General features: G+C 38.6%; 1 protein-coding gene across 1 annotated transcript in view; it reads right to left on the bottom strand.

Moving 5' to 3' along the window:
- The window catches only part of TES (testin LIM domain protein), a 53,735-nt gene extending 44,098 nt beyond the window's left edge, over positions 1–9,637 (bottom strand). The window contains exon 1 of the mRNA XM_027574533.1: positions 9,431–9,637. Within this exon, the coding sequence (XP_027430334.1) occupies positions 9,431–9,457 (27 nt within the window). The 5' untranslated portion in view covers positions 9,458–9,637. The remainder of the gene's footprint in view (positions 1–9,430) is intronic.
- Between the last annotated feature and the right edge of the window lie 17,307 nt (positions 9,638–26,944).

The raw sequence follows: 26,944 nt of genomic DNA, 5'->3' as shown, positions 1-26,944 counted from the left end.
ACACTCCCAAATCCACCCAAGTTAATTACTTCTGCTTCGGAGACTTCATAATAGTTGTCTGTATTCCTGTGATTGCAGTGCTGCTCAAAAATGTGGCAATTTGTGAACTACTGGTTATTAGTCTGTGGTGAGACATATAAAGAAACTGAGAAAAAGCTATGAGGAATTATCAGCAGTAATTTTATGGCTGATGCAGTTAATAATTTTTTAATTGGCCTTGTCTTTGTCTTTTTTTCTTTTAATAATTCATTTTTATTATTTTTTTAAAATATTGGCCCATGACAGACTCAGAGTTTAAAAAAACATGGTTCCTCATCACAGCTATTTTGAGCAATCCAGTGTTACCACACTTCATTCTACCCAACACTGCAGTTAACTTACATATCTGTCCTACACATCTGTTCAGTTTGCTTGCCTGCCTTCTTTTATCGACCAAAGCTGACATCAGAGTGTTTTGGGGATACAAACTCAACAGGTGACATTGATAGAAATGGAGTTTTTGTAATCTTACATTTAAATTGCCCTTTTAAAATTCTCTATGAAAAACAGAGGGTAACTTTGTTTAACTCCCAATTACTTTTATTGTAGGCTCTTACCTCATCAAGGAAAAAATATTCTTTACCTTTACTTTGTGACTCACTCTATCAAGACTTTCAGAGGTTATATTTATAGAAACAAAAATCCACCTAACATATGCAAGATCATTTTGCAATGAAACATGCTATCACTTTATATTCAAACAAAGCAAGGGCAAGTTCACTGCAGCTACAGACTTATGAATGGACTCAGCACCAAGGCATTTGTGCTGGGCTTTCGGCCTCCTTTTTGCTAGGCTTGCTGCTTAGATAAGAAGCTGTGCAACAGACCACCTGAAACCTCTTTTATAGTTTTGCACGGTGGCCAGAATGTCACAGTAATAAACACAGGCTGAGTCATTTGTGATTTGAGGATGATCCAGCATTTCAGAGATTAAATATATTTGTTAGCAGCAGACTCTCCGTCATGTGGCAGATGAGATCTCAGCAGTCCTCAATGCCTGGCTTCGCACACAGCTTCCCCTTCATGCCTTGGTCAAACCCGAGAAGTCCTGCATTCTTAGGAGACTACATAAGGACCAGACAAACTGGGAATCTTAAACTATGCTCTTCTCCTTTTTAGAATATGACCAAAATAAAAGCAGCAATACCTGGAATCAACTAATTTTTATAGCTATGTACTACTCAGTGTGACAGAAACGAAGTACTTCCATAGCATGTTCTCAAAATATACCTCATGAATTTCTTGTGGTTCTTTTTTCTATCACCTTCTGTTCTTTCCTAATATTTTTGTCATAGGCAATGAGTAGTGATTATAGTGGTTGATTGAGAAGGAAGGAAGAGAAAAGCAATTAAGAAGTCATTTTAGGGACACAGCATGAACTTGCATTAGAAAATTATAATCATGCATACTCTTATCTCTCTAATTCCCTATTATTTAAGTAGGGGGTTGAGTAGATTGGATACTTAGGAAAAAAAAGTGAGACAATTCTAAATATGATGAGCTCTTTTATAGGAAAGTCAAAGACTGGAGCTGGACAGCTGAAAAGCATAATCTCTACACTTAATCCTCTAATAACAATACTTAAGGCAAATTTTAATACATGGATATTTACTCAAAGAGCAGGGGTGAACTTATCAAGTTATTTTTCCTTAAAATCTTGAAAATCTATGACGTTCTGAAACCTGTTTTCTATTTGGTTAGTTTTCCTCCCTCAAAAAAGTTGATTTCATAATTCATAATTTATATAATGTTCCCTGAATCTCACTACCTCGTAAAGAGCAAAATAATTTCCCGTAGGTACTGTATATCAATGATCTAATGAGCAGATTTTAAAAAATCATAGTTTGATGGCAGTAGTTAGTTACCAAACAAAGACTAGTAATGACTGCAAACAGAAAACACAATCCAGGGATGCCTGGGTGGCTCAGTCGGTGAAGTATCTGCCTTTGGCTCAGGTAGTGGTCCCAGGGTCCTGGGATGGAGCCCTCATGGGGCTCTTTGCTCAGCAGGGAGCCTGCTTCTCCCTTGCCTGCCACTTCCCCTGCTTGTGCGCTCTCTCTCTCTGACAAATAAATAAATAATATCTGTAAAAAAAGAAAGAAAGAAAACAATCCAGGAATTACTCTTGTAGGGCATTTGTAAACAGGAAGAAGACTTAGTTGTGTAACTTTGTAAGTGTAATGTAACTAATTATAGCCTTATCCATTTATGAGCTTTTTCACATTCTGAAACATAAAAGCTGCTTTCTCATTCCTTTTACATTTGCCAGTAACATAAATAAATACAAATTCCTAATTGCAAAGTTTGCAAAACCAGGAGCCAATACTATGAATTACCACTAAAAATGCCTCTTCTCTATGTTAGAATTCTAGTGTACTGCTGACCTGTAAGCAGTTTTATATATTTTATTATATTAATGGGTATAATCCCAGTTGTGCTTTTGATCATTTATTTTGATATTTACTATTTTGCTCTATCATTCCTTTTAAGAGTGTAAATTCTATGACACAACGTACCATACCTTTTCTGCTCATACTATACTCACAAAGTCTAGAACAGTGCTTGGCACATGAGGTACCGTAATTTTTATTTATTTATTTATTTTTATTTTTTTTTAAGATTTTATTTATTTACTTGAGAGAGAAATGAGAGAGAGAGAGAGCATGAGAGAGGGGAGGGTCAGGGGGGGAAGCAGACTCCCCGCTGAGCAGGGAGTCCAATGTGGGACTCGATCCCGGGACTCCAGGATCATGACCTGAGCCGAAGGCAGTCACTTAACCAACTGAGCCACCCAGGCGCCCTGAAGTACCATAATTTTTAAATAAATCATCTTATTTTGGGAGCGATAACTTTTAAAGACAACAAAAACTCCATTATTTTTTCATTTTCCTGTAATTATTGAGGAAAGTGACATATCACACCTAGGATTATCTCACCTATGCTAATGGAGCAGTTTATTATGCATTTGAAACTTCATACTACACATTTAAAATAATTAAACTTAATGTCTTCAAATATTTCACAAATCTTATAAAGGTAAATTAAGTAAAAACAAGTTGAAAATAGCTAAGATTTATTAAAAAATTGTTTAACTTCTAGGTTTCCTCATGGAATTCACAGAACTGCATAACATTATACATCATACTATTATTAAAATCACACATATTGACATATTCTTGGTTTGTGTGATTTTTAAGCACTGTGGAACATTATTATACTTGTAGACTACTACTAATATTTATCAAAGTCACAAAGAGTCACAGGGTTTGAAGAAATCTTAGAAATCACTTGGTTCCCCTATTGATTTTAATAGATATGGAAATTGAGAACCAAAGTGGCCAACATCACAAAAACTAGAGTGGACCAAATCTACTAACTCAGTTGAGAGTGATGCCATCAACATCATACTGATAAATGGAAGTGAGAAAGCTGATATACTACAGATCTCTTCATATACAACAGGTCTTTACATATACTGGGTACTTAACTGAATTTTTCTATTTTCTGAACACACTGTGGTATATGGTTTGTAAAAAAAAGATATTCAAGTTAACGTGGGGCCAAATTGTATTCCTACTTATAGTTCTCAGAACAAAGAACATCGTAAGTAGTCCTCTTGAGCCAATTTATCATTCTCTCCCTACTAAGTAGGCCTCTCAGAGTAACCCTTGTTGCTCTCTGATGGTCCATGAGGTTAATTCTATGCTCACTATGCTGGTATAATCCCAGAGCTCATGGAGAACCTCGTGAAACAGTTGATCATTTTGGTGTTTCCCATTGCTTCTTTTATTTATTTAATTTTTTTATTAACATATAATGTATTATTTGTTTCAGGGGTACAGGTCTGTGATTCATCAGTCTTACACAACTCACTGTGCTCACCATGGCATCCCACTGCTTCTCAATAGATCTTCTTGTATCAAGAATGGGAAATTTAAAACAATAATGATAACGACAACAACAACAATAACAAACAGTTCTCCTCCCAGCAGTGATTAATTTCTTTTTTAAACTGAGCTATTCTTAGCTATCTGGTCTGCTGGTCCAGTGGCACTCTGAGCACTCTGCTACTGGGGGAAAGAAAGGTTTAGCCTATCATGCGATGTATGAGGCTTTCTATCAACTCAGCTTCAGCAGATAGACAATTCTACAGCCCAACCCATGAGTGCCTCGATACAATTCCAGATGTCACTAATATCTGCAAGCACAGAGCCAAATGCTGGGTCACTATTATTCAAGGACGATATTAAGTAGCTAGGAGGCAGCATTACCATTGCTCCCAACAAAAGTTGGAAAGTTGGAAGAATCCTAGAGGCTATGGTCCAGGATATTATTGGAGCTTATAAAATTTCTTTGCCGGTAAAAGTCTCTGAGAAGTCCCTTTTCACAATACGTTTACTTTATTTAGACTTTGTGTCTGTCCAAAGAATGTCTATGGCAACTTACACTAAAGGGCAAATATACAACATGGATAAAGTATAAATAAAATATAGAAAACCAGTAGGGTGGTAATTTTATTGGAATAGAAACCACTTCCTCCAAATAATTCCTTAAAACAAAAATTTTGAAATGCACTTTATTTCTCTTTTTATATTAGGGTAATTCATTTAAAGTATATTTAGCAAACAAGGCAATGATATAAGAGGACTTAGGGGCTAGATGATGGAGAAGCATGGTTCTGAAGACTATGGTTCAAGATCATAGGTTAATCTGAAACTGCCAGAACCTATCTAAACCTGCTTCTGTTGTCCTTAAAATGAAGCTAAGGTCTACTTCATAAGATTGCTTTGGACAGCAAACAAAACTATACAAGTATAAATAGGATAGGAATTCACTGCTCAAGAAGCTTGCAATCTAGGTAAAAAGAAAATCATAATCTAGAGGGAGAAAGGAATGAATGTCCTAAGAGTTAGAGATAACACGCTTTGGGAATTCAGAAGAGATATTGCACCTAGCTAGGAACAAGAAGAAAGATTTCCTGGGGGACAGGGCATGGTGAGGAGGAGGGGAGTGTCTTGAAGGATGAGTAATATTTAGTATTGTAGATGAGAAAGCGAAGTCAAGGGGTGAGGTGATGGTACCCAGTAACAGCCAGCAGAGATAAATCCCCAATTCTACTTCATAGGAGAGGATAAAGGAACAAAATCAATAGAAAACCTACTACAGTTCTATTCAAACCAATATTCAGGGCAAGTTAGAGAAAGTGACTTTTCATATCCAATTAATGTAATGAATCACCCCATGTGTTAGCAGAGATAAAAGCCCAGTCGAGGACCACTTCACTTTCTTCTGTACTTGTTCTGAGAGACTGAGTGAGTGCCTCTAAGGCAGAGCCCTGGCAGTACCCTGCCCTCCCATTACCCCCAGCTTTGCCAATGATTCTCGCAGCAAGAATGGCTTCAAGCCGAGAATCCAACTGTAGATTTGAACATCCAGGTCACCATTTACTTGCCTTTTCTGCTTCAATCAAGGGCCACCTAAGAGAAAAGTCTCATTCTAATTCCTAATGGAAATCATCTTTGTGGTTCAGTACTCTTGCCAACTGCAACCACGTGGTTTCACTGTGTTTCTCTGGCTAATGACAGCAGCTTTCAAAACAAGTTTGGATGCTGAGAAAGGGGATTTTTTCGTGACCTATGATTGTAAAAGTGCATCTCATCTTTTTAAAATAAAATTAAAGAAACAAGGAAGAAAGTCCTAGGAAAAATATGTAAGGCGTTAGGAAGGATCAAAAGACAAAGGTTAGAAAGGAGGCGAGAAATGAATAAGGAGTAAAATGAAAAGCTCTGCAGCAATTCCAGGCAGCCTAAGGGAAATTATGGGACTTCTCCTTCTCTCTGGTATGTTTTTAAAGGAAAAAAAAAGTGATTCTCATGGGAGAGTAACACAGAAAGGAAAGAGGAAAAGAGCTGGCTGTGGGCCATGATTTACCATTCACCCCAAAGTGAGACTCTGTTTCTGCTTCTCAGAGGCCATTGTTTTTTCCAAGCAGACACGGGCTCTATTACACAAAGTCAATTACAATGAAGAGACATAAAACTTAAGGAAGAGATCTAGACAAGTAACTCAGAAGACAGGGCACAGACATAAAAGTCAAATTCCACTCTAAAATATTATTAAAACAAAAACTGTGTATAACCAAACTAGCTTCACATCCTAGCAACAGCTCGCTTGCTTCAAACAAAACAAAATATAGTAAAATCTAATTATAAAAATCCCTTGTTTTTGTGATGGTGGGTTTTAACTGGTAATTACTCTAAATTTGTGCAAATGATGTGGACACCCAAGTTCTCCTTTTATAAACCAAGAATCCTATAGTAGTATCATCTGCCTAAGTTGTTAAGGACAACCCTCTTTAAATCTTTTTACACAAAATGTTAATGGGAAAAAAAGGTAACATTTTTCATCTGCCTGGGGAAAATCTGTCATGAAATCAAGAGTGTAAGAGTTTTAGAAGGAAAAAAATGCCACATATCTTAAAATTGACGTCAAAACAGTTTTATTTAAATGGTTGTGTCTCTGTTCCAGCTTCCAACCTGGCTTTTTTAAAGGTACGTTCAAACGATTACTTTACTTGTATACCCAAGCCAAAAAGAAGGGAGACTTGAAAACTAGCTACCAAAATAAGGTGAGAAGGCTCTGCTAGTAGATCAGAGATAAAATCTTATGTTTCCTTCTTCCAGTGTGTTGGAAAACAATTTCCAAAAGGAATGCAAGTTTCTGAGATTCTGGCTAAACCTATAAAATCTATTCCTGGAATCTCCAAACTTTTTGTACTGGGAAACTTTTTGTTAAACCCATAGAACGTCAAGCCTGTCAAGGGTCCTACAAAGGCACAGAGAGAGGGTTATGGTTGGCAGTAAAATTGGACATTTTCGGGGTCCTTTAGTAGTTTCCAATTTACTGGTTGAGGACTCTGCCCTGAGGATCAGAGGCGATGACAAGGTAGTGAAACAAAGATTTGTCAATGTCATGGGATTGCAAGAGCTTTAAATTCATAGAATCCTTTTTCTCTGGGGTGGAGGAAGGACAGGAGGAGGATTAGAGAAACGGGTGAGATTCTTGGATGAAAAAGATAGCCTTTTAGACTAAAGGGGAGATGAAGGAGAAAAATTATACCATATATCAAGGGCTTTTTTAAAATCATAATCCACATTTTAAAACTAAGGAAATTGTTTATAACTAATGTCTGATTTTTTCCCTTGTAAGGACACTGATTCTTAACTTTGGACTGACTTTCTTTCTCAGAATTACCTTTTCTTTATCTCAAATAATTTCAAAATCACTTTTAAATGTTGACCTCCCCCCCACCTTTTAAGTACATTTCCTTTTTCAGACCAGTTTTATGTTCACAGCAAAATTGAGCACAAGGTACGGAGATTCCATATAACTCCCTGCCCCCCTATCTCCCACATATCTTCCCACAGTATCAATCTCCCACACCAAAGTGGTACCTTTGTTACAACTGATGAGCTTACACTGACACGTCACTATCCCCCAAAGTCCAGAGTTTATTTTAGGACTCATTCTTGGTGTTGTTCATTCTATGCATTTTTACACATATATACTGACACGTAGCTACCATCGTAGGTAGCATACAGAATAGTTTCGCTGCCCTAAAAAATCCTGTGCTTCACCTATTGATCCTTTCCTCCCCCAAAGGGGGCTCACTCTTAAAAAGTAGTTTTTGCATCAATATTTATAAGCACAGTCAAGACCTCCCAAATTTTAGACAGGCATTAAATTAAGTAGCGCTTACCCACTTGAAAAAATAAGCAGTGTTCAGCAACAGAAGGCTAACTAAGCAGCAAACAAAATGCTTTCCTAGTGGCAAGCAAGATTAACAAAAAATGTGTCATTTAAAAGCACAAGAATAAGAAACCAAAAGGGAAGAGATTAGAATGCAATCACATTACTCTCATAATTTACATGTTTTCCTGTCATTAGATTCCCTTTAGAGTACTGGTGCTAGTCATAAGTGATAAACTGTTTTTCTACTGCAAGTTTTTATGTTTCAACAGCTTTCTAACCTAATATTTTGCATTCGCCTACATTTTCTTTCTTTTTTTTTAAAGATTTTATTTATTTATTCATGAGAGACAGAGAGAGGGAGAGGGAGAGAGAGAGAGAGAGAGAGAGGCTGAGGGAGAAGGAGGCTCCCAAGGAGCAGGAAGCCTGACGCAGGACTCGATCCCAGGACTCCGGGATCATGACCTGAGCCGAAGGCAGACGCTCAACCATCTGAGCCACCCAGGCGCCCTCGCCTACATTTTCAAAAATCCAATCCTGGGCATGAAACAAAATTAATGCTCAAGTTAAGAACTCTGTCTTTTAGAAGATGAAATAATAGCAATACTGGCAATCATAGTGGACAAGAGAAGAAAATTAGGTTCTATTTTTCTCTCCTTTCTCTCTCCCCACAAAACTTCCTTCCCTATCTGATAAGGGACAGCTAGCTTAAATTTACCGCAAAGTAAACAGGAGCAATTCCCTGGAATGAGACCTTTCACAAAGAATGTTACACTGGAATGTGACATCAGCATTCCTTCTGAGTCACAGTCTGGTGCCCACCCCTTTCTCCCAGGAGACGTGAGGCTCCCATAACCAGGGAGCAGCTCAGGTAGGGCTGTGGGTCCTGAAGCCCCCGGGGTGGGACGGCACAGAGGGCGTAGGGGGTGGGGGGACAGCCGGGCGGGAAACGTCTCCTGACGCTAAACCACTAGTGACAATAACCCCTTTGGGGCTAGCTGCCGAAGAGGAAGAACGTTTTCTTTGAGAGATAAAGCACTAAGAGGAAGACAGTGCATGGGAAGTCAATAATGAATGACCAAAAAAAGAAAAAAAAAATCACTTCTCAACGCTATCACCAGCCGCGAGTGCGAAGGAAGTGCATTAAATCAGCACTCACTTTTGAGAGCCGTGGGCGGCCAGGGTGGGAGGGGAGGAGGTCTGAGCTGTCAAAGTCACATCAGTGCTCCTAAACCACAAAGGCTTAATAAAGTTGAACTTCCTGAGACAGGAAGAAGTGTCACGATCTCGCCCGAACTCGCCCTGCCCTCATCCTTCTCTTTTGGGGAGGCACAGGCGCAGCTGAAATATACTAAGTAAAGTTTCAAACACCTCCAACCGTTGGACGTGGTTAGACAGGGAGAAATGTCCCGCGTCCGCTCCCGCTCTCGCGCCCGACTCTCCGTCGCTCCCGGATTTCAGGAGTTAGGGGTGCTGCTAGGTACCCCCTCTACCGGGAGAGGCGGGTACCGTGGCCAGCGGTACCGGAGACCCGGAGCCGGCTCGCGCCGGGCGTCCCGTGAGCCCCACCCGCCGCCCGCAGCCAGGGGGAGGCTCCCCGCGCAGGTGAAGCGGCTGCTGCCAGTCGCCCGCGCCCTCCTACCTTCTTCACTTTGGCCTCCAGGTCCATGTTTGTGTGTCAAAGGAGTTCTTCTGCCGTCCAGGATCTCACGCCGAGGATCGCCTGGCCTCCGGCTTCGCTGCGGGTACTGGGGAGGACCTGTGGGGGTTCCAGCGCCGCTGCCGGAGCCACTCGCCCGGCGCCGTCAAACTTCCGCCGCCCAGTCGGCCGCATTCAGCCTGCAGCGGGGATCCGGGAACAAAGAGGCCCAGGCAGCCAATGGCAGCGTGGCAGCCGGCCAGCCGCCAATCACCGAGCGCCGCACGCACCTTCGCGGCCCGAGCTGGTCGCAGGCAAGGTGAGGGGCGGAGTCGCGTTCTGGTAACGCAGGCCTGGGCTCCGTCCATGCACTGTGCGTGTGCAGATCCTCTCGAGAAGAAACTGAGGCCCACCCAGCCTCCAGCTGAAGATGAGGAAGACCCCTTTCCATTCTGGCAGCTGGTACCTGTGTTTGCCTGGGACCTTAGATATGTGTCCTGGGGAGTCCTTATCTCACTGCTTTAGCTTCTTGGTTTATTTTCAGAGCAAAGAGAAAGACATGAAGTTGTGGAGACCGTTAAGAATTTCTGTGATGGTCATTGCAGCCCCACTTTCACTATTGAGTTGTAGAGGTGGCCGTTTCTCAAATGCTTTGCTCCATAATCCCAAGCACTGGCAAAGAACCTCATCTCACAGATTTAATTTCTATAAACAAGTTTATACATGTTTTCTGAGCATTCAAATGTTCAAAAACAGGGATGATGTGAATCACTTCCAAGACAGGTTGTGTCATTCCTTTGGAAGTAGAGGCTTGTCCTTTCTCCCTGCTACGTGAAATGGTGTGAGGCTGCTGCTCATGTTCTCGTGCCCTGATGAAGTTTGATAGGCGTAACAAGCAGCGCCAGAGCTAGGATCCATTTCATGGCCTCATTCCGGAGCGATTACAATGAATACCATCAGATTGGTGGGTCTGGAAGAGATCCTAGGGATTACTGAGTCTAGCTGTCTCATTTTTCTGGAAACTGAGGACCCCAGAGGTGTAGAGATCTGTCCGATTTCTTAGTGAGCTAGTGCTCATGAGTCTAGGCAATGCCTCCAGCATGTTTGGGAACATAGACACATTGTATTGACTAAGTAAAAGAGAAGAGAGAGAAGAGTCCATTTCTTTTTCAGTTTGTGGTAATGACAAAAAATTATAATGCACAGACAAGAGGTGACCTAATCTGGCATCTATTTTTAAAAAGAAATTCCCCACAAATGTAGATATCTGGGTACAGATGTCTTTTCCTTTACCTCTGAAAATTTAGTAACTGAAAGCCGCCAAAACTCATGTTGGTCAACACTTTCAACCCTTTGCTCACTTGGCTGATTGTTAGCATCATTCAACAGAGCAATGATTTATAATGTGCATATTTCCCTCATCCTATTAATAAACTAAGAATGGAGTGACCAAAATGGATTGTGAATTTTTCATTCTAACTCAGTTGAAGTAAAACTTTCCCATCCCATTTTCCCAAACCATCCTAAAATATTTGGGCCCCTACAATGTTTACTGGGCATAAGCTCCCTGAACAGGAAGCTTAGCTATGACAAGGGAATTTGGACTCTTTCAGGGAGCTCAAGAGATGGAAAATGTCCAATAAAACAGTTTAAATAAGGCATCAAACAAATGTCATGACATAGATTTTGGACTTATTTGGTGGGATTTCAGAGATAACACTAAGAAAAAGATCTGGAGACTGTTTTTTGTTGTTGTTGTTTGTTTTGTTTTTTTTAATCCATCAAATTCTGCCTTCTCCTTCTCTTTCTTCCCAGCCCTCACTAGCAGGGATATAAGTTGATTTCTATCTGGAATCTACTGTGCCAATATTATAGAAGCTAAAAATAGAGATGGATAAGCATTAAGTTAGGAGAATTAGATTGTGAGTCTTCATTTAGCAATTTAAGTGTTAAACTAGAGAGATTTTAAAGAGTTAGAACTGGCACTCTTGACTAAATGTAACTGACAGAAAAATGAATAGAAAACAGCACATATGTTTCTGGTTTGATCACCTATAGAGATGGTTCAGGAAAAGATAAAATATATGATGAAGGTCAGGGTTTTGTTTAGTTGTGCTTTCTTTGTGGGATGGTGGAGATAAAGGGTTCAGTTCTGACTATATTGGGGGTTTGAGGTTGGGAAATGAAGCAAAGTATCCAAATACAAATCTTAGAGATGAGAGCTGGACTGAAATAGTGATTTAGGACTCAATAGCCTACAAAGTTAAATCGCTGAAAGCCATGGATAGAGTAAGATCAGCATGGGAGATGGCAAAATAAAAGAGTATCAATGACTACAATTGAGCAAAGCTGAGCAAGAGAAGCACAGAAAGGAGATGAGAGCCAATTATAATGTAAGAATAAAATTTCAAGTAGAGTTCCAGCAACCAAGAGAGGAAATTCAAGAAGGAATTAGTCAACAATGTCAAATTGTAGAGGAGGGTTGAATCCCCATTGGATTTAACAAAAAGAAAATCATTGGCAAACTTGGGAAATGCTAGCTATATCACACTTGAAACAGGATGAGGGCCAAAGTAAGGCAGTAGCAAAGGATATGGAGAGTTAGAAAGGGTAATCAGTGATAGTAAGGAGGTAGATAATATTGGAATTGATTGGTTTGAAAGGAGGGAAAATAAGGAGTCTAGAATGACTCTTAGGAACCTTTTTTGGGTGAACAGTATGGTAGATCTAACTCACTCAATAAGGTAAGAAACAGAAAAAAAGGAAGATTGAGAAAGATAATGGGTATTTTGTATGTGGATTTTTTGAGGGCAATTGGATTGAGTCTGGTGATCCAAAGAAAATGTGGGCTAGAGATTTAGATGGCTGATTATAAATACACGGGCATACACACATACATCTACATATATACATACCTGCATATAAACAAGCACACACAGTAAACATACTACAAACACTAGGGAAAGGAAAGTTTTCTACACAAGTGAGGGAAAAATTTCAAGACAGAGATGATTACACCTCTCTCCTCAATTATTCATGTTGTCCCAGAAGTCCTCTTTAGAAATGTTAATCATTTATTAACACATGTTAGAGGAACTCCTGTGCTCCTGGTATAGCTATTACTGCTCATTAGCTGCTTGTGTAGGATTACACATTGTTCTGTAGGGATATACCAACATATCTCAGAGCAAACTATTAAGTATAAAATTTTTTAAATTGACCAAACATTGGGCATTGACTAAGTTAGTAATGGATGATCCATATGATAGATTTATTAGAGGTTCTAAATTATAATACTTAAGAATTTTTGTAATAGTGAACAATTATGTTGTGGGAACAAAATAAAATATAGAAATATATATACATTATGCTCACAACTATGCAAAAATACCTTGCACAGAATAGGAACATGAGGAAAATACACTAAAATGTCAGTAGTGGTTTGTCTTTGATTGGTGGGTCCATGGGGATTCCTTCCTTCCTTTAAAAAAATATTCCATGATGAGCATGACATATTTCTTAATGGAAAAACCTTCTTTAAAAATGTTATTCAGAGCATTTTAGGAAGATGGGACAGTGACAGAGTAATTTTCAATCTCTCTGAAAACCCACGTTAAAAAACAAAACAAAAAACAAATTAGTTAACAAACCAAAAGCCCATGGGCAACCTTTGCAATAAAACTAGGTGATAAGGTACCTGCATAAACCCCAAAATACAAGCAGTGAGGACAAACCACTAAGAGCCACAAGACATGTATGTATAAACAATTTTGTGGAGGGAGGGAGGGAACAATAGGGTGGTATCTGATGGACAAAAGAACTCAAGATGTTCTCCATTAATTCATTTTATTTTTTTCCAGTTATTCATTTTAAAACGTGGCAGGGCTTTTATAACAACAGTTGACACAGTAAGAATGATTAAAGGGGCTGAAGCAATCTCACCCTCGTGATACTTCAAAACTGACCCTCAAGGACTCCCTTGTAGAAGGACCCACAATAAGAAACTACACTGAAGAAAATCAAAATTGAGTAAGATGGGGCAGAACAGATATTGAAAAGTGAAAAGCTGGAGAAGCACTCTCTAAAATGCTAGACAGGAACCACATGTAGTTATTTAAATGTTAATTTAGTTAACATAAATTAAAATTTAAAATTCAGGTCCTCAGTCACACTAGCCATATTTTAAGTGCTCAACAGCTAGAGAGGGGAACAGAATCAGGAAATCCCAAAAGCCCTACTGTATTTTTTAATGCTTCATAAAAACAAAGAAAGATGGAACTCTCTGAATTGGGGCACAATTTTCTGTTTGTAAAAGTTTAGGAAAATTAATATCACATAAAAATGAGCAACAGTAAATTATCAAGGTCAAATTAAATACAAAGTTATAAGAAAAAAGAAAAAAAATCATAAAAAAAGAAAATGGAGAAGAATAACTTCCCTACAGATAATGAAAGAACATCAGAAAGATGTTTCCACAAAACAAAACAAAACAAAACTGTAAGCAATTATTTCAAAACATGCTAAAAGACATTAAAAAGTTAACACATGTCAGGAAAAAAATCACATAAAGCAGAATTAAAAAAACTCAGGAGAGAGGTGATAGAACTTAGAAAAGAATTAGAAATGAAGAAAACAATATTACAAAAATGAAGACTAAATGAAAAAAAAATACAAGGGCTAAACTGATGATGCCTGAGAAAAATAGGTAAAAAAAATTTTTTTTCTAAAAAATCAAAAGGAAATGAAGGAAAAAAGAGAAAATATTCTAGAGACAGTAACAAATATTGAAAATAGGGTAAAATGATGGACATATGAAAGGGAGGAGTCCCTGACAAAGAAAATCGGATCAGAGGAACAAATACTAAAAACTATAATTCAAGAAAACTTTCCTGAGTTCAAAAATATATATTTGGAACTAGATACTGAAAGATCATAATACGTCCCTAAATTGACTCAAAATAACCAACACCAGGACATATTTTTGTAAAATTGCTGGACTTTGAAGCATGGGGGGGGTGGAGTCCTTTGGATATCTAGATTTAAAAAACACATGACTTTTAAGAAGAAGAAAATTATATTATCATCAGAATTCTTCTATAGTAATCTAGATCAGAAGAAAGAGTAACATATTAAAGATATTCAAGAAAGATAGTGTGAGCCAAGGATTTTATATGAAGCGACTTTCAAGTTTAAAGGGCACAAACTTTTTTATCAACATAGAACTCAGGAAATATAGTTCTCATGAGCCCTTCCTGAGGAATGTTCACATGGCTGTTTTCTGTGTGTGTATGTGTGTGTGTGTGTTTGTGTGTGTGTCTATGTCTGAATCTCCCTCTTCTTTCTCTTATGAAGAGACCAGTCATTGAAGTTAGGGCCCACCCTAATCCAGTATGACTTCATGTTAACTAATTATAGCTGCAAAAATCCCATTTCCAAATAAGGTCATATTCTGAGGTTTCAGGTGGATATGAATTTTGGAGGGACACTATTTGACCTAGTAAGGTGGGGCAACAAAAGCAACATGGCCACAATAACACTCCTACTTGGAAAACAAACAAACAAACAAGCAGAAGCTATCTGTGGTCGTTGTTCCACAGCAAACACTATTCCTGCAGAATTGGGAATATAAAAACTAACTTTACTGGTAGTAACTTTCACTTACCTTTCATTTTAGATACACTGGATTGTTACTTCAGGGAAGATCTTCCTTATCCATTGTACCCTAAGTGAAGTTCTAGAAAGGCATTAATTGAGATACTCTTTCTGGAGAGCTGTCCTACCATATGAGCACTACTTTGGAGGATTGGGGTGTTTGGGATAACATAAAGAAAGGAGTAATAGGGCACTTTTGCCAGGCTTATTTCAGGGGAATTTTAAATCAGTATTTCTCAATCATGATACAAATGACATTCTGGCCCAGATAATTCTTTGTTGTAGGGGGCTATCCTGTGTACTGCAGGATGTTTAACGGTATTCCTGGTCCTCACATACTAGATGCCAGTACCACTCTGCCCCGGTTGTGACAACCAAAAACATCTCCAGACATTGCCAAATGTCTTCCGTGGAGCTAAACCTTTCTCAGTTGAGAACTACCACTTTCAGTGATTCCAGCAATATATTATCTACTGTTGTGTAACAAGCCATCCCAAACCTTAGTGACTTTGAACAACAAAAAACATGTATTTTGCTTACAAATCAATAGTTTGAGCAGGAAAGGCAAGGATCCTTTGTCTCTGCAGCATATAACTTCAGCTGAGATGGCTGGACAGGGGTACTGCAAGATGGCTTCATCACTGACATGTTGGTGCTGGCTGTCAGCTGGGACCCCAATAATATTTGTCGGTGGGAGTCCCCAGTTCCTCTCTAGCTAGGCCTCTCTTAGCTGCTTGAACATCTTTACAATATATTGGCTGGGTTTCAAAAAGTCATCTGTGGAATCTGAAAAACAAAAAATGAATAAACAAAAAGGAGAATCAGACCTATAAATACAGAGAACAAACTGATGGTTGCCAGAGGGAAGGGGGCTGGGGAGTGGGCAAAATGGGTGAAGGGAGTGGGAGATACAGGCTTCCAGTTATGGAGTGAATAAGTTATGAATAAAAGGTACAGCATAGGGAATATAGTCAGTGATATTGCAATAGCGTTGTATGGTGACAGATGGTACCTACACTTGAAGTGAGCCCAACATAAGATATAAAAAAAGTTGAATCACTTTGTTGTACATCTGAAACTGATAAAACATTGTATGTCAACTATACTCAAATGAAAAAATTAAAAATAAACAATCAACAACAAAAACAAGTGTTCCAAGAAAGTGAGGTGGAATTTATGATATTTTAATGATCTGATTTGGAAAGTCATGTAGTGTCATTCCCATCATATTCTATTATTTGAGGTAATCAAAAAGATCTACTTTTGTTTAAAGGCAGGAGAGATAGACCCCGCTTTGATGAGAGGAGTGTCAAAATCACAATTTAAGAAGAGTATGTGGGATGGGAGATATTGTTACAATCTTTGGAAAATATAATCTTCTACCACCTTGCCCTACTGTCACAAAAATTCACATCCCTTCCACATGCCAAATATAATAATTTCACCCTCTAGGATCTTCAAGTCTCCTCAAAGTCTAGTATCTGTCACCTAAATCAAGTCCAGATGTGGATGATGTTTCTCAGGTGTGGTTAAATGTTTGCAGCTCTTTGAATACTATTCATCTTGGTCTGAAAGACTCTGGACTAAAGAAAAATGTTCTCTCTCTCTCACACATAAGCAACATATAGTGGGGAAGTCCTAGAATATCTGCTATAGACAATCCCTTTCAAAAATGAGTAAAACAGGAAGCCACTGTTCCATAGCAATTCTGAAATTCAGCTAGCTACGTGTTCTTCCTTTCTTGATTAGGACTCATTTCTATTCCTTGTTCACAGATCTTGGCTCCACCCTCTGGGATCTTGGTTCTGCTCTCTGAATCATTCTTCCTTTTCCATGTTTGCATCTGAGTCATTTTCTCAACTTGCTTCCTACATGTAAAAATTGGAAGTCCAAAACCCTCTTTGCATTTTGCACTAACTCTGCCCCTTTCCATCCAAGCTTTTATAATTACTTGTAAATCAAGGGTTTAGAAGTCTCCTAGCATCCAGTTTGAACCAGTCTTACATCTGGGATGCTCAAGTCTTGAACAACCCAGGTCTGCTGGTTTATCCCTCTACTGAGCAGAAGTTCAGTAGTTCAGTAAGATGTCATGCATTTCCGCCTTGCTCTCTGCAATCTTGGAACTCAGCTGCCATGCTATGAGGAAGTTCAAACTGGCCCATGCAGAAAAAAACACATGGAGAGGATATATTTAGATGTTCTTGCTGATAGTCCTGGTCAACAGCTATCCCCAACCAGACATGGTGAAGACACTTCCAGAGGATTTTGAACACAAGCCACTTTGTAATCCCCAACCTTCAAGACTTCCAGCTAAAGCCCCAGTGTCATGGAACAGGACTCTCCCACTATGAACTGTCCAAATTCCTGGTCCACACAATTTCTAAGTCTACTAAAATGACTGTTTTATGCAACTAGCTTCAGGGTGGTTTGTTATAAAACAATAAATACTACAACAGCTTTTAAGTAGGGTGCTGCCAAACAAAAACAACAACAAAAATCTAAAACGTGGCATTGGCTTTGGGCAGAAGTGAGAAGAAACTCAAAGGGACTTGAGGATACTGTTGAAAATCTAAAGGGCTTCTAGGAGACAGCTGAAATTGAACGACTTTGAGGAAGTTATCAGAAGGGCTCAAAGAAAAGTATACACATGTTACTAGAAGCTTGAGAAGAAGAAGCAACTGCTAAGTAGTAGCAGATATGTTGCCAAGACTTGTCTGAAGTGAGGTGGAAAATACAAAATCCTTAGAACTTGAAGACTGCAGAATATCGAAAATTCCCCCTGGCTTCTTTCTACTGCCTATGATAAAATGTGAGAGGAGAGATGAACTAAAGAATTCTGACACTGTTACATTAAAAAGGACTGGTACTTTCTGGGTTGAAAAGTAAAACTGTTTCTTGTACCCAGCATTTCCATAAGGCAAATGACTTTTTTTTTTTAAGATTTTTATTTATTTATTTGAGAGAGAGAATGAGATAGAGAGAGAGCATGAGAGGGGAGAGGGTCAGAGGGAGAAGCAGACTCCCTGCCGAGCAGGGAGCCCGATGCGGGACCCGATCCCGGGACTCCAGGATCATGACCTGAGCCGAAGGCAGTCGCTTAACCAACTGAGCCACCCAGGCGCCCGGCAAATGACTTTTAAATTAAGAATTAAAAGAAGACTACTAGAAAAAGATCAAATCTAGAGTGATGTGTAGGAGCCTTTGTTGAGATTTCAGAAAGAGCTAGAGGAATAACTCATATATAATTTTTTACAGACAGAAGGCCCCTAAGGATCTTAAGATTATGCTTCATAAATCTACTCCCTTGTGTCTGGAGCTTTTGCTAGAAGACCTGAAACCTAGAGGTGGCTCAATGGTTGGGAGCTAAAATCATCTGAAGTTACCTTCATATGTCTGGTTGGTGATGGCTGTTAATCAGGACTGCCAGCAAGAACATCTACAAACGGCTTCTCCATGTATTCTTTCAGCATGGGTTAGCTTGAACTGCTTCACATACAGTAGCTGGGTTCCAAGAACAAGTATCCCAAGAGAGCAAGGTGGAAGTGAATGGCATTTTCTTTTTTTTTTCTTTAAAGATTTTATTTATTTATTTGACAGAGGGAGAGGGAGATTTCAAGTAGGCAGACAGGCAGGTAGAGGGAGAGGGAGAAGCAGGCTCCCCACTGAGCACAGAGCCCGATGTGGGGCTCGATCCCAGGATGCTGGGATCATGACCTGAGCCGAAGGCAGACGCTCAACCAACTGAGCCACCCAGGCCCCCAGTGAATGGCATTTTCTGAACTAGCCTCCTAAGTCTCATGGCATAACTATCACCAAATTCTGTCAGTTAAGGTAGTCACAGAGGTCCAAGGTGACATAGACCTCACTATGCAATAGGAAAAACATCAATATCACATAGTAAGAATGTGGTATGGAAGATATTTTTGTGGCCATCTTTAGGAAATACAATCTACCATAGGCATAAATTTTAATCCATAGCAACCAGTTGGGTCTTTACCTTATCCATCCTCAATTTAATTGCCTGCTGTAGGCCACTGTCCTAAAATAGCCAGGGATAGTAAGACCTTCACCCTGCCATTGAGCTGATCCCAGGTTACTGTATTTTGAAATGAGGGGTTTGGAGAGGCGGTCAGGCAGGGAGTACACAGCAGATAATTTGGTGAATCACAGGAGATTATACCTTCCCCATTTCTCTGACTCCTTCGGAAAGCACCAGTCCAAGCCAACATACTACATTTAGTAAAAGACAAAGTGTTCATTCTTCGTAACCAGCAGACCTTCTACTACTTTGTATTTCTGGCTACTGGTGGAAAGGGCTTCTCTTAACAAAACTGTTGATTGATCCCAATGGACCCTTTTCCTCTCAGATTAGCCAGCTTGGATCCTAGGCTTTTTCTCACTCTCTCTTATAATTTATTGGAGGCTGTAAGAAGTCACCAACACCTCCAACACCCTGGCATTTGCTGTGGAACCTTCCTAAGTTATAGCTTTGTTGTACATGGGCTGTGTCCTAACAGAAAACTGGAAAGAAATTCAACCAAGTCTCCTAATAACATTTTCAAATGATTGCTTTCTCATCGTAGACTCCCTCAACCAACAGAATCACATTCTAAGGTCTTTCCTTTGCAACACACACTTCCAGATAGTAACTTCTCAGTGTCTTGTCATTATCTAGTTGAATATGACAGAAACACAGTCTGAACTAGTTCAAACCTGTTGGGTTATTGACTCTATTAGAATTCTCTCTTCTCCCTCTCCTCTTCTTTCCTCTTTCCCTCCCTCTCTCTCTCTTTCTGGTAGCACTTCAGATTGATTCTCTCAGTTTCTCCATATCATGGAGGACTTGCCTACAGAGAGTTCCAGGTCACATTTTTCATAACCAAATAAATGAAGGTTCTTCTTTACAAGTTCAAGTTTGAAAAACCCTGGGAGTGATCTATGATCAATCGAATTTTCTCTTTTTACTAAAATGAGGAGACATAAGGTATCCTTATTTATTTCTGTCCCTTATAATCTTAAGGCAAATACTGGCACAAAATACTCATTTTTATATTCTAGGAACAATACTTTTGTTGTTTTTTTATTTTGATTGAGAAAACGCCATAATACTGCACCAAAATGTAGTTAGATTTATTTTTAACCTAAACCTAGAGCACTGAATAATCCCTTTTGAATTGCTGGATGAATTTAGAAATGACGTAAACAGCAGAAAGAAAAGATACTGTCCGTTTCTCGCACAAGTTACTGTGAAATGTTAACAATAGTGTTAAGTATATGCTCACTACTTTCCTAGGCAAACAAGGAAAATGTGATGTAAAAGATAGGATCGTAAAATAAAAGTATGAGACATTATAGCATTGCAGTTTATTGAGGTAATTGGCTAGGAATCACTGTGTGTCTTGGAATGGAGAATTTCACATCATTTCTAAAACAAATATTTTCTTGTGAGCAAATGCAGGGAGTGTTGAGTGATATTTGTGGAATTATGTCTATGCAACATGCTCCCTGGGTAGAAGGATATCTTTTAGGAATAAGCAGTTAGGGCTTTTTTGGTTTTGCTCAGTAATCAAAACAGCTATGGAAACATTCTGTGGATAAAGGACCATGAGCACTGCTATAGAGTGCATGTTTGTGTCCCCCTAAAAGTCAGATGTTGAAACCCAATCCTCAGTGTGGTAGTATTAGGGGGTGGGCCTTTGGGAGGTGGGTAGGTCCTGAGGACAGAGCCCTCATGAATGGGATTAGTGTCCTTATAAAAGAGATCCCAGAGAGTTCCCTTCGTGTAAGGAGGACACAAGAAAAAAACTGTCAACTATAAACCAGAAAGCAGGTTCTCACCAGACACCTAATCTGCCAATGTCTTGATCTTAGACTTCCCAGTATCCAGAACCGTGAGAAATAAATTGCTGTTTAAGCCACCTAGTCTATGGTATTTTTGTTACAGCAGCTGGAAAGGACTAAGATAAGCACCGCAAAGTTGAAGCAAATGTCACTATCTTACATTCTTTTAGCTACTGTAGCAACTTGTTTTCTAAACAACATAAATATGGTTTTCCAGTAAGTAGTCGGTACAGTGTTACAGTACAGAAAAAGAGAAGTTGGCTTGTATGTGAGACAGAGTGCTATGTATAGTTCCTACAAACTCAAAGCTCAGGGAGCCTGGGTGGCTCAGTCGTTAAGCGTCTGCCTTCGGCTCAGGTCATGATCCCAGGGTCCTGGGATTGAGCCCCACATCGGGCTCCCTGCTCAGTGGGAAGCCTGTTTCTCCCTCTCCCACTCTCCCCGCTTGTGTTCCCTCTCTCGCTGTGCCGCTCTCTGTCAAATAAATAAATAAAATCTTAAAAAAAAAACCCTCAAAGCTCATAGACATTTTCATTCCACGTTAATTATAACAGAGCACCTTGCTTTAATTACTACTTAATAGTGAAAGTGTGATTTTACTTTACAGTAAAACGTTCTTCTATCCATTATATTGTCATTTAATACATTTTCTTACTTCAACAATTAAATAAGATCTCATTTTTTAAACTACTTTTTCTTGGGTATACCATTTCCTGAGAGCCTAATATGTTACTGCTAATGGAAATGTTGTACTTTTAAGATTGCCTCTTAACTGTAATATAAATATGAGTCTCTGGTAAGTCTCAGTGTGGACAAAAGCTGCTAATTTATTTTTCATAAGTTGAATCAGTCCTAAAAAGGGATGGCACCAGTCTTTTGGTGACTATTTTAGTGTAGTGCTCACTATAGTAGCTGGGTAAAGGGGAAAATCAATTATAGTTTTGAAAGAGATGTAGATTTTGTTCACTTAAAACTCAGGCTTTTAATCCCTGGATAAAAACCTAGCCTGGAATTCCTCTGAAAGGCATTTGCTTCTACCATAAGAGGATGTAGTAACTCTAGGCACCTATCATTTAAACAAATGGATTAGTCAAAATAATGATGTGAGACATTCTCCAAATAAGGCCAACATGTTCTTTTTGGATATGTGAAAAGTAAATTGTGCAATAAAATTTCCATCATATTTTATCTGTCTTTGATAGGTCACAGAAGTTGTAACAGTATTCATATGCATATGTGAAATTCCAAGAATAGCAAAGGTGAATGAATGAATTGACTTGTACACTTCTTAAGATTTAATTTCTCTATAGCCTTAAAAAGTAAAGACCTATACATATCCAAAATATGTATACAGTTAATTTTATCCTGGTCCTTCTGCGTCTGGTGAATTAACAGGAAATAAACTGTGTATTTCATGTTACATTTCACTGCCCACAGCAGACTACTAACTCCATTCAATTTAATTCAACTCAATTTAATTTATTTTATACTGAGAGCTCATTTCTCTCTTAGTCAATATTGTATAGAGCCCAAGGATGTAAAATTATCTTCTTTCTCTCAGGTCCTATTGTGAAAAGAGTAAGTAGTAGGAAATAGTTAAAATAACAATTTATTTATTCAATTAATGTGAGTTATAAATGATAGACAGTAAGTGCTATAGACTTTAAAAATAAGACGTGTATAAACATGTTTACAATAGCTCTCTTCATAACTGCAAAACACTGGAAATAACCAAAATGCTCATTTTCATTGAAGAAGATTGTTTATATTCACACAATAGAATGCAACATTTAAGAGGAATGGACTATATAGCTAGATGCATCAACAATGATGGATCTTATATATAATGTTGGGTTGGAACAATTAGGTAGCTGCATTTAAAAAAAGATACAGTTTGGTCTAGTCATACCATACACTGATATAAACTCAAAGATTTAAACGAAATCATTTGAGTACTGGAAGAAAACATAGAAGAATTTCTTTATAAAATTGGATTAGGAAAGTACTTTTGTAACTTTAATTAACTTCACTCAATGAGACAGTTTCAAATGAAGCTACAATGATATACAATTTTCACCAATTAGAGTAGCAAGAATCTAAGTGTAATGAGATGGGAAACAGGAATTTATATATCATTGGTATGAATATAAAATAGTGCATCATTTCTGAAGGGCAGTTTGGTAATGCCCATCAAAATTACAATCATATTTCCCCTTTAACCCAGAAGTCCCACTCATAGGAATTTGTCCTGCAGGAATACATGCACACAGAAAAATGACATGTTATTATCTGCAACATTATATTTGTAAAAGATAAGAGAATAACCCATTGTCCATTAATAGAGGACTGGTTATAGAAACTATGGTAGATGTACACCGGGGAATGTTAAATGCAGTTTTCAAAAAGAATGAGGATGTGCTCTCTGTACAGACACAGAAAGATGTGATATTAGGTATTTTTTGAATGAAAAGGGGGGAGGGGAATAAGAATACATAATACAGTTGTGTTTGCTTATATTGGAAAGATCCAAAAGAAACTAATGAGTGATTACCCATAGGAAGAAGGTACAGGGGGACACAGGGTGGTTACAATAGGGGAAGAAGTAAGAATATACAACAGTATATTGTATTATACTGTTGTATTGTTTTGATTTTGGAACCATGTACATAATACCTACTCAAATTAACTAACAGACCCATGAAAATAAGAAGGAACAAAGTACAGAAGAACAAATACAGTGTGATTGCTTTTATGCAAAGTTTAGAAAAAGACAAAATATAATAGTTATTATTTTAGGTTATATACATGGTGATAAATACTGTGAAACAAACCAGGAAATGATTAATACAAATCATTTTGTATTTGTAATGGGGAATGAAGGTATAGAGCAAGGCAGATGCAACTTTAGAAGGAAGGAAGGAAGGGGGGGTGGGAGGTTGGGAGGGAGGGAGGCAAGCAGGCAAAAATACAAAAAAGAAAAAGAAAAAAGAAATCAGTGAAGTCTACAGGAATTCAGTAAGCCTTCCTGGAAGGAGGGGGACTTAAACTGATTCTTGAGGGTGTGGATTCCAGTACATGTAGTTCACACTGACGTATTGTTTTATAGCTTACAGAATGTTGCCTATACATGATATCATACTGAATCTGGATAGGCAGAGAGAGATGAGAGCAGGCATCCAAAATGAGGAAAATAGCAGAGCCAAGGCACAGAGAGTGAGAGGTCACACAAGACTTTGAGGGATCAACCTAGCTGGGCAGTGGGATTGGGCCTTGATGAGGAATAGACCAATAGATTCATAAAATCTGATTATAATGGGATTGAGAGTTTATCTGAGAAACCATCAAATGTGTGTTTGTTGGTTTACAAAGACAGATCCAAGAAATATTTGACAGTTGAACACAGTAGCACTTTTTAGGCCCTGCCAAATGTTGACTCTAGCCTTGAGACTCATCACTAACAATCAGCTCCAGGACTTACACGGCCCATTGCAGCTGCCCAGCCAGGTATATTTTTGATTACTTTGGGAGGGTGTTGTTTAATTTCTACATATTTATGAATTTCCCAACTTTCCTTCTGTTTTTGTTATTTTGTAACTTCATTCTATTGACATTGTCTCTTTGACAACATCTATATCAGAGAGGAAACATGAAGAGAGAGTGGGAATTGCTTCAGATTAAGGGGGACCTGACGACCAAAAACAAGGCATAGTCCTTGATTAGATCTTGGTTTGAAATATAAAAACAGGAGCGCCTGGGTGGCTCAGTGGGTTAAGCATCTGCCTTTGGCTCAGGTCGTGATCCTAGCATCCTGGGATCGAGCCACGCATCAGGCTCCTTGCTCAATGGGGAGCCTGCTTCTCCCTCTCCCTCTGCCTGCCACTCCCCCTGCTTGTGCTCTCTCTCTCTCTCTCACAAATGAATAAATAAAATCTTAATATATATATATATATATCACAATAAGATATGTTTTGGAGACAAGTAACAATATTTAAATATAGATTGGGAAATAGATGACATTGAGAAGTTTTCTAAATTTGTTGGATGTATTAACTACTGTCAACAGGTGGGAGATGCTCTTATTTTCTGGAAATGCAGGCTAAAGTAGCTGGGTTGAAGCAAATAATGTTTACTAGTTATTTTAAAATGGCTCAGGAAAAACATATATTGGAGAAACAACTATGGCAAAATGTTAATTATGTAGGGGGTCTGTGGGTGATATTGTGCTATCTCTCCTTTTCTGTATTATGAACATTTTCATGTTAGTAAAATTTTGAAAATCCAATATAAAATTATATATACACATAACTTAATTGCAATAGAACATGTTGGAGATAATGAAGTCATTACAGAAAGAATATCTGCAGAAATAATTAGAAAAAGGCAAAAGTTTAAGAAATAGACTTTTTTTTTCAGCTTTATTTAGTTTCATCTTTTCTCATTCTAGGGGACAGATTTATTTTCTCTCTCTCTCCTTTTTTTTAGAAGAAAGATAATTTCTAGAGTCAGAATAACATGACGGAATTTTTTTAAAGAATATTCGGTTCTTCAGGAGCCTGGGTGGCTCATTCAGTTAAACTTCTGTCTTAGGCTCGGTCATGATCCCAGGATCCTGGGATCGAGCCCTGCATCAGGCTCCCAGGGAGCCTGCTTCTCCCTCTCCCTCTACTGTCCCCCCTGCTTGTGCTTGTTCTCTTGCTCTCTCTCTCAAGTAAATAAATAAAAATCTTTAGAAAAAGAAAGAATATTCAGCTCTTTCCAGTCTGCTTGAGGGGCTTAGTAAACTTTATACGATCTATATATAGGGCTCTAGTGTGTCCTAGGCAGATTCCCAGTTCTAATTCTTGAAATATGGAATATGTGTCATTCACATATCCATGTGACAATGTTGCCAATACAAGAGACTACACAGAGGTCAATAAACCACAGACCAGAGTTATGGACTGAAGGACAAGTCTGAACTTCAACTCAATCAAGAGTGTCAGGCATCCAATAAACGACTGCTGTCATGAGGCATCTGGTCTTCTTGCTCAATGGATATCACTGGTGGAAAAACTCTTGTAATGGCGGCTAAAAGATACTTGTTGAAGGCACTGCCTTGACAAACATTGCAGAAGATACTGGAGACCCCTGGTGGCAACATAAAGGAAAAACAGCTCACCACAAAATTCCAGTCTCCTAGAATGTAAAACAGAGTAAATGGAAACAGCCATAAAAAAGAATGAAATCTTGCCATTTGCAACAACGCGGATGGAACTAGAGAGTATAATGCTAAACGAAATAAGTCAGGGAAAGACAAATATCATATGATTTCATTCATATGTGGAATTTAAGAAACAAAACACACAAGCAAAGGGAAAAAATAAGAGAGAGAGAGGGGCAGGGGAGAGACAAATCAAGAAACAGACTCTTAGCTATAGAGAACAAACTAATGGTTACCAGAGGGGAGGTGGGGGGGGGGATGGATGAAACAGGTGATGGGGATTAAGGAGGGCCCTTGTGCTGAATCACAATATTATACACCTGAAACTAATATAGCACTGTGTTAACTAACTGGAATATAACTTAGCAACAACTACCAAAAAGAAACTAAAGCCATCCTCTCTGAATCCCTTTATTTCTCTGACCTTTCCACTTCATTTTTCTTTTTCCTGGTCTTTAAAAACATTGTCATTCCTTAAAGATTTTTCCATGCTACCTTTTCATTTACATGTTTTCCCTAAATGACCACATCCATTCACCAAATCATACTTTTAACATGGTTTTCTCTATGGAGCCCGTGCTCATATTTCTAACTCCCTGCTAGCTATTTCCATTAAGATTGCTCTTAAACTCAACCTGTGAAAAGAATTATTGTCAAAATCAGTTAATCCTGTATTTCTTATCTTAGGAAGTGATGTCACGATACAGCCAAGCCAAAGGACTTATAATTCAATAAAGTATAGAGGTACAAAGAGTCTTGCACACTTAGCATGTACCAGGAACAGAGATAGGTGCTGGCATAAGGAGTATAAAGACACATCTTAG

The sequence above is a fragment of the Zalophus californianus genome, chromosome 12 (assembly GCF_009762305.2).
Source record: "Zalophus californianus isolate mZalCal1 chromosome 12, mZalCal1.pri.v2, whole genome shotgun sequence".
In the NCBI taxonomy this organism is placed as follows: domain Eukaryota; kingdom Metazoa; phylum Chordata; class Mammalia; order Carnivora; family Otariidae; genus Zalophus; species Zalophus californianus.
Note: the sequence above shows the minus strand (reverse complement) of the source record. Positions and strands in the feature narration are given on the sequence as shown.